General features: G+C 41.9%; 1 protein-coding gene across 2 annotated transcripts in view; it reads right to left on the bottom strand.

The window, feature by feature from the left end:
- The window catches only part of PARG (poly(ADP-ribose) glycohydrolase), a 54,224-nt gene extending 39,766 nt beyond the window's left edge, over window positions 1–14,458 (bottom strand). The window contains exons 1-7 of one of the 2 annotated variants that reach the window (XM_072340291.1): window positions 14,161–14,458; window positions 12,654–12,720; window positions 10,597–11,577; window positions 8,248–8,431; window positions 6,889–7,011; window positions 6,325–6,408; window positions 5,220–5,294 (exon numbers count right to left, since the gene is read on the bottom strand). In XM_072340291.1, the coding sequence (XP_072196392.1) occupies window positions 5,220–5,294; window positions 6,325–6,408; window positions 6,889–7,011; window positions 8,248–8,431; window positions 10,597–11,577; window positions 12,654–12,720; window positions 14,161–14,311 (1,665 nt within the window). In that variant the 5' untranslated portion in view covers window positions 14,312–14,458. Of the gene's footprint in view, window positions 1–5,219; window positions 5,295–6,324; window positions 6,409–6,888; window positions 7,012–8,247; window positions 8,435–10,596; window positions 11,578–12,653; window positions 12,721–14,160 lie in introns of both variants that reach the window. The other variant, XM_072340290.1, reaches the window with a different exon arrangement.
- Between the last annotated feature and the right edge of the window lie 41 nt (window positions 14,459–14,499).

The following is a 14,499-nucleotide window of genomic DNA, read 5'->3' on the forward strand; positions in this document are numbered from 1 at the left end:
TTTCCAAAACTGTCTGTGCAATAATCTTAAGAAAATTAAGAAATTAAGTTTACGGTTATTTGATAAAGGCTATTAAGGCCAAGACCACAGACTGTGCTACTTTGTGGCTGTAACGCTTTGCAATTTCAGTTATAGAAAGGAAGCATTTCCTAATTTCACTCCTATCAGCTCAGAGATCTGAAAACACAAGCAATTGCAGGAGAAGAAGCTGACGTACCTCCAGCAGAGAAGTGCAAACACTAAGCTGCCGAACACTTAACATGCTCCCTCAACTCAACTACTTGTATCTGACACACCTTCAGGAAGCATTCATGCCAGTGCACTAGTATACTTTATAGCAACAAGCATTCCAGGGAGAAACTGTACTTTCATAACCAACACAGCAGGCACATTCTGTAGGTACTTCCCGTGTTTTACCTTTTTAATGCCAATTCAGCACAACAAACTCACAAGGTTTCCCAGTGAAAACTGTCATGGTTTTCTTCCATTTCTCTGAATCGCTCCTAAGCAAATGGCATTGACTAACAGAAATCAAACTCATTGTATGCTGCACCACCAAGACCACTCTCCTGTACTCTGGAAACCACACAGAACAGAAGAACTGGCCTTTGAAGAAGAGCATTAGCATGCTTCATTCGATTGCACAGAATAAATCCTAATGTACAAATGAAGCAGCTTCTTTCGTAAGAGAAAACAACCGTCTGTAATAGAGTTTGCAGAACAAAACATTCCTTGGACAAAATGCTGGATTACGCAGGAATCAATAGCAAATAAGATGACAAGAAACTACACACAGATTGATTGGCTTCAGAAAGCTTTCTCAGAAGACAGCAAGACAACAAAAAATCCACATAGTAACTGCAAGCATGCACATGCTTTTTCATACACCAAAAACCCAAATGCAGCCACTGGAAACTAAGTATTATACAGGGTAGCATAAGAGCATCTTTGTAGAGATACTAATAGTGAAACCTGTTCAACCTATTTGCATCAACCAGGCATGAAGGGGCTAAAGTTGTGCAGTGTGCCTGGAAAAATAGATCGTAAAAGGCAAAACTTATTTGAAGTGTTTTACATCAGCTACTGTCCTAAAAGAAAGAAGCAAACAGCTTCTCTTACATTTCAGTAACTTATCATACTGGTGCCACATCAAAATACAACCTGCATGACAAGGTCACTTCTGCCCCCAGTCTTCTGAATAAGTAATTCCTTTAGACAATCTTTGAAAACCATATCTGCTTAGAACATGATACAGTGTCCCTTAACTGTTGTACTAGATGAACAGTCATTTCCTCTTCACTCTCTTTTAGGATACCACTGTCATACCACTCCTCATCTCCCTCCCAGCTAGAATTAAGAATTGAACAGTCCTAAACTATTGAGATGTTCATCATCTGGAAACTGTTACATAACTTTAATTCATTCCTGCCTCCTCTCAGTGTAGTTTCTCCATCCCCCAGACACACGCTTTCCATCAGAAAAGGAGACCAGACAAACGTTATAAACCCAAAGTGAACACCTGGGAGATGTATCAGGATGCATTCTTCATATGACTCACAGAAGCTCCAACACCCTCACTGTTTACGCCACACATATTTAGCCAAACTACCATCTTCTTCAGTCTACGCTCCATGAGAGTTCAAATTTGGAGTCAAAATATTTGCAGTTTCTACCAGGTGAATAATCATCAAAGACTACATTTAATGTCACGCATAAACTCTGGATTTAATCCTTTTCAGCACTGAGTAGCGTGAGGTCATCATGACACAAATAAGTTATTTACCCCACCATTTAAGGATGACAGACTGCTTCTCTTCCCCTTAAATAAAGTTGCTACCGCTGGAGATTAGTCCGAGGCCTTAATAAGCCCTGAATGACAACTTTCTATGTTATGTGCTCAGGAATGAGCGAAAGAACATGGACGCTCCTGGAAGGAGAAGAGCCCATCCACAAGGAAGAACAAGCAAACAAACAAACCTACTACAGTACCTGGCACTGTTGATCAAGAGGTTGCCAATTTAATACGAGCTACCAGCATTCCTGTAAACAATGCTCATCTGGAGCAGGTTGTTGTGGGTCTCCAGATAGCCAAATCCACAGCAGTTTCTTCACAATTCCTTTTCTACTTGCTGTTTAGATTTTCCTATCTGCCTTCCAGTTTATTTCTAGGCAAACAAGATGGAAGGGCGACTTCCAAGTTAGAAACACCATGCAAGTAAGATTAAAAACATTAGCACTAACAACTTTCACTCAGTAAGCAATAACTTGAATAAATCTTAAGCCTGTTTGCCAATAATGACAGACAAATGCAAAAGCAAATCAATACAAGAGCACAGAAGTACTGTAGAACACAACAAAGCTGTCAGATGCCGGAGAACTTCAGCCACAAGAACTTTAGGTGCATTACTGGGGAGTACTATGAACTTTTTAAAAGAAACAACCGCAAAAAGCAGCAGCCCCACCAAACCCCCAGACTTACTTCTCTGTACAAGCAGGAATTTTGCTTTCAAACACGAAGGAGCATCCAAAATAGTGTTTTGAAAATAGAGCGAGGGCTCCCTCTTCTGACAATGCTTTGCTGCTTTGCAGAACAGCCCACTTGCCTTCTTCAGGGTATGCGCTTGGAAGGCAAGCAACACTTTTCATGACAATGGAACAGGATTTAGGACATTATCCTCCAAAATAGCTTCTTGCACACAACAGAGCATTCACGGATAATAAAGAGCTACAGGTGTTCTTTGGTAAAACTCTGCTCTAGTAAGGAGCAAAATGGATTGGAACGCAGGCCTCACTATTTCACTGCATCCAACGCATCAGCCACAAACTTTCTGCCTTTGCCAAAAACAACACCGAGGCAAGGGAAGTACCTCTACCAGCAGATAAACAGACCATTTTTCAACCCAATGGAGAATGAAAACAAACTTTCAAAACTTTAAGAGGCTGTCACAGAGGTGATCTAAAATTGCACGTAATTTTGAGCATTTAAAAAGAACCATGGAACACCAGTGGATTCAAGCAGGGTTTTCAATCTAAGCACCTGCCCCCAATTTTATTAAGTCATGAGACTGGCATCAGAAGCATCTCTCAGCTAAGTGAACAGAAAGGATCAACTGCCTTCTTCAGCCCCCCAAAAAAGAAACCACTTGGTATAGGTATTACAATAATTCAATGTACTGAGCAAAAGGAGTTCCTTGCTATTGCATCAGTAGAGGCAATTTAAATGATTTCCAACTTTAAGATTATTCTAACTTAATGATCAAGAAAAGTCATGTCTATGACTCTCCACTGAGAGTCCATTCTCATTCTCCATTCTCAGACTCTCCATTGAGCTGCTCCTCCTTTGCCTGGTTACTCAACTGATGTTTTTCAAGCACAACACTCAACTTGCAGTGAGCAACAGTATCCTGAAATGCTTCCCCTGTTCCCTCAAAATTATGTCATTAACAAGAAAACACATTAGCCAACAGAAATCCCTTAATTATTAGCTCCCAGATAGAAGAATTTCCAAAGGCACTCTCCAGTAGAGTTAGTATATTCAGGGCATTTCCACAGAGAACCTCACCACCTCACTCAGAAGCTGCTCAGATAAGCATCCTTACCGATTTACAAAGCCTGAAGAGCTCACATATCTGTTAATAACAGAGAAGATTTTAAGCATCTTTTTGTACAAGATGCTTTCCCTCCACTCAACATATTCAATAAACAAAGCCAGAGAATGACTTTCCTCCTACAGTTTACAAGGACCTACTATACTGCTACGTTTCACTATCCTTCATTTAATATAGAGCTACATACTCTTAAACTTCCTCTAAATTCCATCTTTAAACAGTTCTGCTTCCTCTTATATGGAACCTTAGAACTGCATCATTCCTCAGGTGCCAGAAGTTTCCTTTTCATCCTCCATGATCCAGAGAGGTGATGCCCAAGAGCTGATTCCTCTATTGGTCCCCTCTTCTCTGATGGGTGTTGACACTACTTACTTTTCCTGGCTGGTGATCGCAACCTAATCACCCATGCTTCCAAATTCCCAGATACATGCTATGAAAGCATCGTGACAAGCACGTGTCCTATTATAGCAACATGGTACAAACATTCCTGAGAAGGTTTTTAAAATCAATCACTTACTAAAAAGTTGTGAAGTACAACAAATTAAACATATGTTCGTTGATCACACCAGAATGAACAGCTGAAGGCCAGATGAACAGGCTAAGTTAATGTTAGGTCATAGAAGAAGAGCAAAGAGGCCAAAAGCCCACAGTCTCAACCATGACAGTCCAAATAAGAGAGGGAATGTTACACTGGTAAGATGAGTCAAAACACCCAGCTCTCATAGCGAATACACACAGCACAACCTGCATTTCTTTCTGGCAGCAGCGTTATGCTGTGTGTGAAACAAAACTTAAACTGTAAAACATTAGTTCCTATCAGCAAAAGGCAGCAAAAAGCAATTCTTTATCAGACATCTGCTTTAACCAAACGTTTAACTAATACATTTAGTTTCCACTGAGCCTTAATGCAGCTTCAGAACTCCTCCTTCCAAAAATGGAGCACATGTGCATACAACTAATAAGTTAGAAGAAAAGGGGAACATTTCCTATTGCATCTTGTCCTGTACTGCTTTAACTGACTGTCAGAAATTAAGCCAAGTTATATATTAAAAATACCTCAAGTTGCATTTGCCACCTACTACTCATCTTTCTATTGCATTCTTTTCCAGGAAGGTCATAAGAAATCCCACAAACCACTGCAGCCATTCCAAGGCTTCCCACTATCAATTTATTATCTCAGCACATAGCAGAAGTTTACTGTCAGAGCAGCGAAGCACAGTCTATACAGTCACCATTGTAATACAACATTAAAGATGTTTCAATAAAGGAAAAAGCAACTTCTTACAAGAAACCATCGCACTGGAAATGTTAACGCAATCTATTAATAAACTTGGTTTCCATAAACAAAAAAAGGCATTTCTTGACACACCTTCAATAATCTTAGTTGTTACTGAAGCACAAAGATGAATTTCTTTTAATTTAAAAATTCATCTTGTTTATAAAGTCTAACCATCATTTTAACTGAAGTTATCAGCCAAGTAACCATCCACATAAATGACAGCAATGCTTCTACTTTTGAACAGGAAATATAAGCCAGAAGCATTAAGACACGTAGACAACCTAGTTGTTTGCATTTTGTTTTTCTTCTTCTTTTAAATCAACCTGGCTTACCTTATCACAGAAATCAGTGAGAGCTGTGAAGTCCCATTTCTTGGCATAAGCAACATTGTATCTCAGAATAGCCTCCTGTGGAAAGAGCACAACAAAATAAAGCCTAGAGACGTTCTGTATACAAGAGAAAAAACATTATATCAGATCTCTTTACTGAAGAAACAGCACCATCTAGCTGATGTGACCTGCCACAGAGCCTTGCGAGTTCCATACGGCTATGAGGGTGGATAGCAACAGGACAATGAGGAATGGTTTTAAACTGAGACAGGGGAGGTTTAGGTTAGATATTAGGAGGAAGTTCTTCACTCAGAGGGTGGTGATGCACTGGAATAGGTCACCCAAGGAGGCTGCAAACTGTGGAAACTTTCAAGCATGGTTCTCTCTTCTAACACAGTAACGTTGCATTTCTTATCCCTATTAAAGGTGATATGCACCTACAGCAAACTATCAAGTCAAGTATAAGTATCTGATGTTGACAACTGATGTCAGCATGAAGACTTATGCACTTCTTAGCAATTCACCGGACAGAGGAAGATTCACAGTTCTTTCTGTATCTGCACAGGCAAGTGAATAGCGAGTAGGAACGTAGAACATGACAAGCCAACCGAGACTCTAACTGGAGGTGAGAGCAGCTTCATCACAATGCAGTTTTCATGACTTCCTGGCCACTTACAAAAGATGGTTTTTCAGTATTTCTGTGAAGGTCTTTGCAGCTTCCGCAAGAAAGAAATGTAATTTCTCTGTGACTGATGGAGTGATTTCCAATTAAAGTTACTTAACGGCTGCATTATTTACTCAATTTGTGTACTGCCAACTACCACTCTAAGTGGTTGTTTTTCAAACATCAAATAACCTGCCTAGTCTGCCTGCAGCATTACTCCAAATAGAGGGAACCAGATGGGAAAACAGACTCAGTTTCCCAACCTCCAGTTCTGAATATGTAGAACTCATGAAAGATCCCTCAAACAGCAGAGATTATTTCTTTATGAAAAAAATGACAAGACATAGGACTAAGCCAGATCATTTACAACAGTATATTAAGAGCCTTAAACTAATTTTTAAACTTAATTTATATAAAGAGCCAACTCCAAAGTGAGAAGCTTACCTTCAAATCATGAGAGCATGTAAATTTGTTGAGTAAGGCAGTTTGGATTAGTTCCCATCTACTTCCAGCAGTTCTATCTCCATTCTTCAAAACAAAAACCCAAAATCAAGTCAGACAGAGTTAGACAAATCAGAAAGATACAGTCAGTAATAACTGTCTTCCTTGACACATCTTTTGAGTGTTAGTTTATTTCTGAAGTTCTAAAAGAAAGATACTTTGAATATCTGTGAAGTACTGTTGTAACAGTTTCACTCACACATCAACATCCCAAACTGTTTTATCAAATACACACGCATAGACATACATACATGCACACACACACATACACACATCAGCCCACAGAGGGTTTGGAAAAATAATTACCAGAAGAAAAAATTATCTTCCCCTTCTTTTTAAGCATCACAACCAAGAAGGCAGTGCTTTCAGACCAGACACATTCATCTACCGGATCGTCCAACTTCCGTACACAGCTTGTCAATGGAACATGTGTGAAAGCACAGCAAACCAAAAACTAATCTACACATAAACAAATGTTACTGCACAGCTGTAAGCATTTTATCTTACCTCATCCTCTACAGGGTACAGATTTTGTTCTGAGCAGGGCATTTTAACATGTTTGTTGTCCCACAAATCTTTGTAGTGAGTTGGAAATGGTTTAGGCACCTCTCCTTCCCTCAGAAGGTCTACCTACAACACAGGAAGAAGAGGCAAGAAGCTCAGGCTCTACTTCCTTTATAGGAAGAAATAAAGACAAAGCCAAGACTGAGCTAAGAAAAAACTCTTGATCTACAACCCATCTTCTCTGGAACGCAGAAAGTTACAAGTAACTTTCTGTAACAAGTAACTGGGTGTTCAGTTAGGGAACAAACCCAACCATCTCACCATTAAACCCACAGTAACATAAGCTACAGCTGAAAGCATAAGATGAATGCTCAGTGAGAAGGTGATGGGAATTTCACAGCTCCATTCAGACTGCAGGTAAAAACAAGAGGATCTTGAAGGTCCTCTCAAGTCTTACATTTGGTGAAAAGAATACAATCATCTGATCACTTGATGCACATCAAAGGCTGTATACAAATTTATTTCTCTGTCCAATCATCAGCTGAAGTCTCCCTCACTTATCAATTTAAGTATCCACATAGTTTCAAAATATACTGTCAAAACAATTCCAAATGTAATCATAGCCACGTACAAAAACACTTTCAGTCTTTAACACTGAAGTGGATAATAACTCATGACAGACACAGTAATATTTCAAGCTTATTCCACTGAAGATCAGAAATACTAAAAAAACTAGGTAGCACAATGCTCCTAAGGACCTGGTCTGCTACACAGCTCTCTGAGAGCAATGACTTCTCTCCTAACTTGCACCTCAATTTAAGGTGCTTTTCTTTTCTTTAAAATTCATCCATGACCTTACAGGCTTCTGCTCATGTTTTATTTACACAACAATTTGACTGCACTTTACTCCAAAAGGCATATTTCAGATTTGGAACAAAATGCAATGATACTGTTGCATATGATTTTCTTCCCTCTTCTCTCCACATCCTGAACCTTCTGTATGCCTTGAACCCAAACCAGAATCACACGACAATCAAAATATAACATCAACTCATTTTAGTACAATTTTTATGTGCAAACAAACTCTCTGCTTACAGCTCAGACAGGGAATGACACCTATTTGTCCCTATCAGGTCGGAGCAGTAAAGCTATAATCACATCTATTCTGGATTTTAATATCTTAGTTATGCGCATGAGAAAAATCTATTTTCATAAAAAAATCATCTGCCCCAGTCTATTGGAAAAGAATGGCAAAGAAAGACATCCACAACCTGCTAATACTAGGAGGCGGATGTGGCACTCCATACTTTGAACAGCCCAGTAAGAAATCCAATGTGAGAAATTCTCACTGAAGTACCGTACCCTGACAGTTACTGTATGATTGGCTGAAGGTCTCAGATGTGGAAGACGAGCCCCACACATGGGCATTCTCCTCATCTCTTCAATTGGCGTCCCAAACCACTTCTTATTAGTTGGAAGAGGTGGTGGCACATACTTAGGGATCTTCCTTCCTGCTCTCTGAGGTTTGAATTCGCACTTATCTTTCCTGCTGTTCAAACAGAAACATGTTGAAAAATGTTATTTCCACTGAAAAACTTGGTAGGCAAATACAAACACGCTTCAGAGTCACACTTATAACCAAGACACTTTATTTGCTAGCCATTGCTTTGACCATTCCTTGAAATCTGATTTTGTCTTGGCTGGTTGTTTGATGGGACGTACCAGATGTTTCTCAGCCAAAAGATAGAGTTCTCAGAGTAAAATGCAAAACAAGCTACAAGCCTACACTTTGAGGAGTTGTTTAAAGTTCAGAAATCCCTCTAGCAAGTTTGCTCCACCCTTGGATAAAGATGTTGTCCAGCCTGTTCATGTTGTCTACACATGCCTGTATCCCCAGGTGGGAGAAGAGCTCCAGACCTTGCAGACCACACGAACAGGGGCAACCACACCAGCGTAACACTTGGTACAGGCATACAATGTCTAACTGAGAGACGAAGAATAACTCTGGCATAGCACAGCTGATGACTGAGAGCTGTTCAATACACTATTGCTTCCCTCTCCGCAAGTTATGATTTCATTCACTCCAGTCTCTGCTGTAACCTGGTCTAACTGAAACTCAGAGGAAAACTTGAGTATTTCCTAACAGCTCTCTTCAGCCCTACTGAAAACACCACTACTCTGCAAGGCATGGGAGTTTATACCCTTCACATCTTCCTTAGGCTCAGAATGCCTCTACAGCTACATATAGTACTTTCTAATTGTTCTGTAAAGCACTGTGAGGATTCCCACTGAGGCACACAGTGAAACTTTTCCATCAGTTTCCCATCTCAAAAACGTAATTATTGCAACACACCACACATCTGCACTGACAAACACAGGCCTGCCACATTCAGCCTCTGCTGCCTTGTAATGGTAGCAGCTACTCTAATTTAGCAGAAAGAATACACACTAAGCTCACGTTTTATGACTTAAGGAAATAACAGACATTTTTTAAACACATTTTTTATCCCATTTTCTAAGAACTGATGTTTTTTTTGTTTTCCAGGTCTACTCAGCCTACTCAACTCTCTATATTTCTCAAATGCAAGCTCCCACCACCAGCCAGCTGCCCTCCATTGCTCTCGGGCTCATTCCCACATCAAAAATGGCCTATGCTGCTCCTTACATCTGGAAGGAGCTCTAGCAAAGATGTGCAAAATACCTTCTTGCCCTACTTTAGGAGACATTAGTCTACTGAGATAATTGCTTATGGCGTCCTCTTGTTTCTAATTCCTCATATGCCACTGATTCACTTTCCCAGCTCCCATTTGAATCTGAGCTCTCCAGGGCATAAATTATCTTATTGCCCTTACACAACATCCAGCATACAGTGCTGGGTCACGCTCAGGACTTCTATTTCTGCTAATGCAGCAGCCAATCATTAGTCCTCCTCTCCCCCAAATAATGAATAAAGACCTGTCAAAAAAAAAATCAACGCATCACTGTAACTTCTTTCAAATAAATGTAACTTTTCTTGCTGTCAGAGCATCAGTAGCATTGATGCTTCAACAAAACTGATTCGCTATATTGACAGCAAAGATTAAAAACTGAAGAAAAACAAACAACAAACAAAACAGCAGCTTCCTCAAATGTTCTGAATATCCAGGCTGGACATTAGGAAATATTACTTCTCAGAAAGGGTGGTCAGGCACTGGAATGGACTACCCAGGGAGGTGGTGGAGTCACCGACCCTGGGGGTGTTCAAGGAGTGATTGGATATTGTGTTGAGGGACACGGTTTAGTTGGAGCTATTGGTAATAGGTAAACAGTTGGACTGAATGATCCTTTAGGTCTTTTCCAACCTTGGTGATTCTATGAATGAAATAATAAATGCTAAGACAAAGCTTAGGAAAGCAAACCTGCACCACAGTTCGTTTTCAAGCACCAACTCTCACAGGCTTAAGGTACCTCCCCGGTAAGTAAAATCACCTTCATAGAGTTTCTTTAATTCCCAGTTTTAACATATCTAATACTTAAAAATATTGCACTAAATAAAAATACCATTAAAAAGCGGTCCCGTTAAAAACAAGTTATTTCAAGCTTACATCAGAGCTATCTTCATGCTTTGCATGCATTCTGCAATGCTCTTTACACAATTCGGACTCCAAAGTTAATCCTAAGAAAGAAAATTTCTAAGTGTGAACAAAACAGATGAGGCAGAAGGAACGCTACCTTTTCTCTTCCATTTTAGGTATCCTCATGAAATGAGAGGTGATTTTGGAGTCTTTCTTCACTCCTGGTTTTGCACCTTTGCTTTCCGATGTTGGAGCAGGAGAGATCCCAGGTGGTTTTATATGCAGACCATCATCCTTGACAGGATTATCTATTCCCTCAAAGCCTTCACAACCCTTAGTAGAAAACCGTGATTTCCTTGACTCCAGTTCCGCATCTCCATATTGAATTCTGTAAGATTTGTTTATAGGTTTGGCCATATTATTCTCCTCTCGCTCATCAAGAAGCGGACTCGTTTCCTCATCGGCCTCCGACCCGTGACAACTATTTTTGGAATTGTCGACATCCATGGGTGATTCTGGTTCACTTTCTTTCTCAAAAGCAGGTGAATCCCCTGAACTACTTCGACATTTGCTCAGTTTCTCAGGGCCTCCAACACGGGATACGCAAGCATCGCAACCAGTATCAGAAAGCGGGCTTTCTGGAACTACATCCCCTTCTTCTTGTTCACCTGTATCAACAGAATCGCAGCTCTTCAGCTTCTGTGAGCTGCACAGACCCACCTGCCCATCTGTCTCAGGATCTTTTGAAGAAAGTTTTGTGTTTCCTGTTCTCAAGGACTGGCCAGACGACCTTTTCCTCTGAGTCCAAATGTCACCACTCTCCTCGCACTGTCTCGGAGCCTCCTTGCCAGTTCTGTGCATCTGATCTATGTTGGCATTTTTAAAAGCCTCTTCAGTCTGTTCTGCCTTCGCAGGCACCCTGTCTGAGTCCAGATCTCTGCCCTCAGCCTCCCAGTTACATATGCTGCCTGTCTGAGGCAAACTTACATGCTTTGTGCTAACTTCTCCAGATACTTCTTGATAATTTTGCTGGCAAATATTCTCTAGCTGTTTAACATCATGCTCACAAGCGTTTTCTTTTTTAACAGAAGTCATCTTGGTATTTTCTTCAGTATTGTTATTGATTTTACTTTGAAGGCTGCAGAAGAGAAGTAAAGGAATTTAACGTATTACCACCAGAAGAAATTTCAGTACATGATTTTTTAAGTGAATGATTATAAGCATACATTAAGAACTGCAGAACTTTAGGTTTTAGTCTGTTAGTAAAGCTGGAAGAGAGCATACTAACATACACTCTAAGTCAAAAACAAGAAACCAACAACCTATCCACTTCCTCCTTAAGCATCCACTTACCTTCCCCTTACTATAACTGTGAGCCTGTAACTGAGCCCTCCATACTTCTGCACTGATCATTTTAACAAGTTTTCCTGGCTTTTCTTCATCATTTTAGCACTGCTATAGATTTCAACCTCCAGATTAACAAATGCCAATATTAATATATTCACGCTGTGATGACTGAAGAAGACTGATAACTGATATTACATAAGATAGAATTAAAAGCAAAAAGAAAGCAACTACCTATCAAACACTGCTCCTAGCACCCCATCTGGAAACACCCTCACAATTTAGCACGCTTGATCCTCACACTAACGCTTTCAAAACACCTTTGAGTTCCCTGTAGATTCTTGAGTTCCCTGTAGATTCTGATTCAATTTACACCATTCTACGTATAATCATACGTAGATGGACTCCAATTGACTTCTGTCTATGAAATAACAGCTGTGATACGTTAATTTCAGATGAAACTCTCAGCCATTACTGAGTTATGTTAAGCCAGAATAAAAAGCAAAGCCATTGACTACGGACATGGCCTGATAACTACAGCTGCCTGACCGCCTCTGGAAGCAGCAGCCCCACTCTGCCTTACCCTGTTACACATCCTCATCTTTTTCTTTACAAGAGCAACCTCAACAGTCAGTTGGACGCTAAGTCAGCAAAAAGGTTTGCTCCTCCTGGGAGAGTGGGAGGCTAGTCAGCTTTCTGTAGCAAAACTCTGTCAGGCACTTACACTCAGGAGATGTGCTACAAAAGCAAAGAAGCAGAAACAAGGTTGATTTTTTTCAGTAGCCACCAGTACAGGTAACCTGCACTCTCAGTTCTGCACAGGCCCACTTAAACAACACAACTTTTAAATAGCTCCGGTGAATGTTTTACCTTCTGGACTCAGTTGTCTTGGATCCTTTATTCTCCAGCCAAGTGGTAATTGTCCGTTGTTTACAAGCTGAAAAAACAAAACGCACAACTACATTACAACATGAAGCATGATGACATTGCAACACGACTGCACACAAACACTGGATAGTGACAGGACAAGGGGGAATAGTTTTAAACCGATACAGGGCAGGTTTAGGTTGGATCTTAGGAAGCAGTTTTTCACCCAGAGGGTGGTGATGCACTGGAACAGGTTGCCCAAGGAGGCTGTGGATGCCCCATCCCTGCAGGCATTCAAGGCCAGGCTGGATGTGGCTCTGGGCAGCCTGGGCTGCTGGTTGGTGACTCTGCACACAACAGGGGGAGTTGAAACCAGATGGCCATTGTGGTCCTTTTCAACCCAGGCCATTCTATGGTTCTGCGAATAAGACCAGATGAAGACAAAAGCACCACAAATCATTCTTCACTATTACCCCTGCCATAGGAATCACTCCGCTGCTATTAAAACTACACATGATGCAATATTTCATTCATCACACAGTCAGCAACTGCAGCTCCAGCAGTAACCTTTGTAAATTCCAAACACTTGTTTTTAATCTAGACCATACTTCAAACTTGCATTGGGGTGGAAATAAACAAGCAAACCTGAACCGTACCGCTGGCATTATCACCTTTAATGACCAGCAGCAGCACAGAGAGCCCTGAAAGGCTGCGGAACTTCAGAACAAAGTGAAATGACATAACTTACAAAATAACCTGTTGCCAAGGCATTCCAGAAGATCCAGCTGAACACCGTATTTATATGCTGCATAGTGAGACTTAGCATCAAGACCGTGCACGCTACACATGAATAATGCTCTGAAAGAAAACTTTCCCTGTTCACTCTAACCATAAACTATTCACACAGCTTATTAACGCTGTTGTGATTTGGTCACATTCACTGCCCCTAAACTGGCCCAGTGAATGTGATCAGTCGCATCTCTGTGATGCTACACTTCAGACAAGCTTCCATTAGAATGGCCCATCGAATAATTATGTGGAGGCTCCAGGGTGTCGGGAGGGGTAAAAAAACAACCTCAAAGCAGTTATTTCACAACTGGAAAGCCATCTGCATTTAGAGGGCGTTTTCCTTTTACTTTTCGTTGCTATTTAAAGCAATTCTGCGCAGCTTGCAACTGGCTGAAGTTCCCTCGCTTTCCATTTGCCAGGTGAGCTCATCTACCTCCTGCTTCTGACTTTTACGGGGGTCATCAGCTGCTGCCAAGGGGGTCAGGAAGGCCGGCAGTTTCCACATTGCGACGGTAAGTGTACAGAACTTTAACAAAATAATCATCATTACAACAGATTCAGCTACGCTGACAAGCAGTCCTGAATGAAAAGCATCATTTCACCGCACATAGAGGTTCTGCAGCGTGACATATGAGTAATTTAAGCCACGGCAGGGCTTCACCACAGCCGGGCACCGACGGTCCCGCGAAGCGGCGGGCTGGCAGGCTAGGGCGGTACGCACCTTTGTTCCCCACGGCGGTGGCGGAGCTGCCCCCCCCGGGCCCGTCCAGGCCGCTGTCGGGAGGCGGCGGTCGCAGCTCTCCGTGGGAGCCGCCGTCGGGGCCGAGCCGGGCTCTCTTGCAGGGGTGGTCCCGCCCGCAGCCCGCGCTCATCCTCGGCGGGCGCGCCTCCCTCCGCCCGCCCGGCCCGCCTCAGCCGCCCTCCACGGACGGCGCGACGACGCGGCGGCGCCGACTGTGCCCTCCCGCATCCTCCGGCCCGCGGCGCCGGGCTGCTCCCGCCGCTCCTCGCACCAAGATGGCCGCGCGCGGCGCTCCGCCCCGCCGGCAGCGGGCGCGCG

Source organism: Excalfactoria chinensis, chromosome 6 (genome assembly GCF_039878825.1).
Source record: "Excalfactoria chinensis isolate bCotChi1 chromosome 6, bCotChi1.hap2, whole genome shotgun sequence".
NCBI classification, from domain to species: domain Eukaryota; kingdom Metazoa; phylum Chordata; class Aves; order Galliformes; family Phasianidae; genus Excalfactoria; species Excalfactoria chinensis.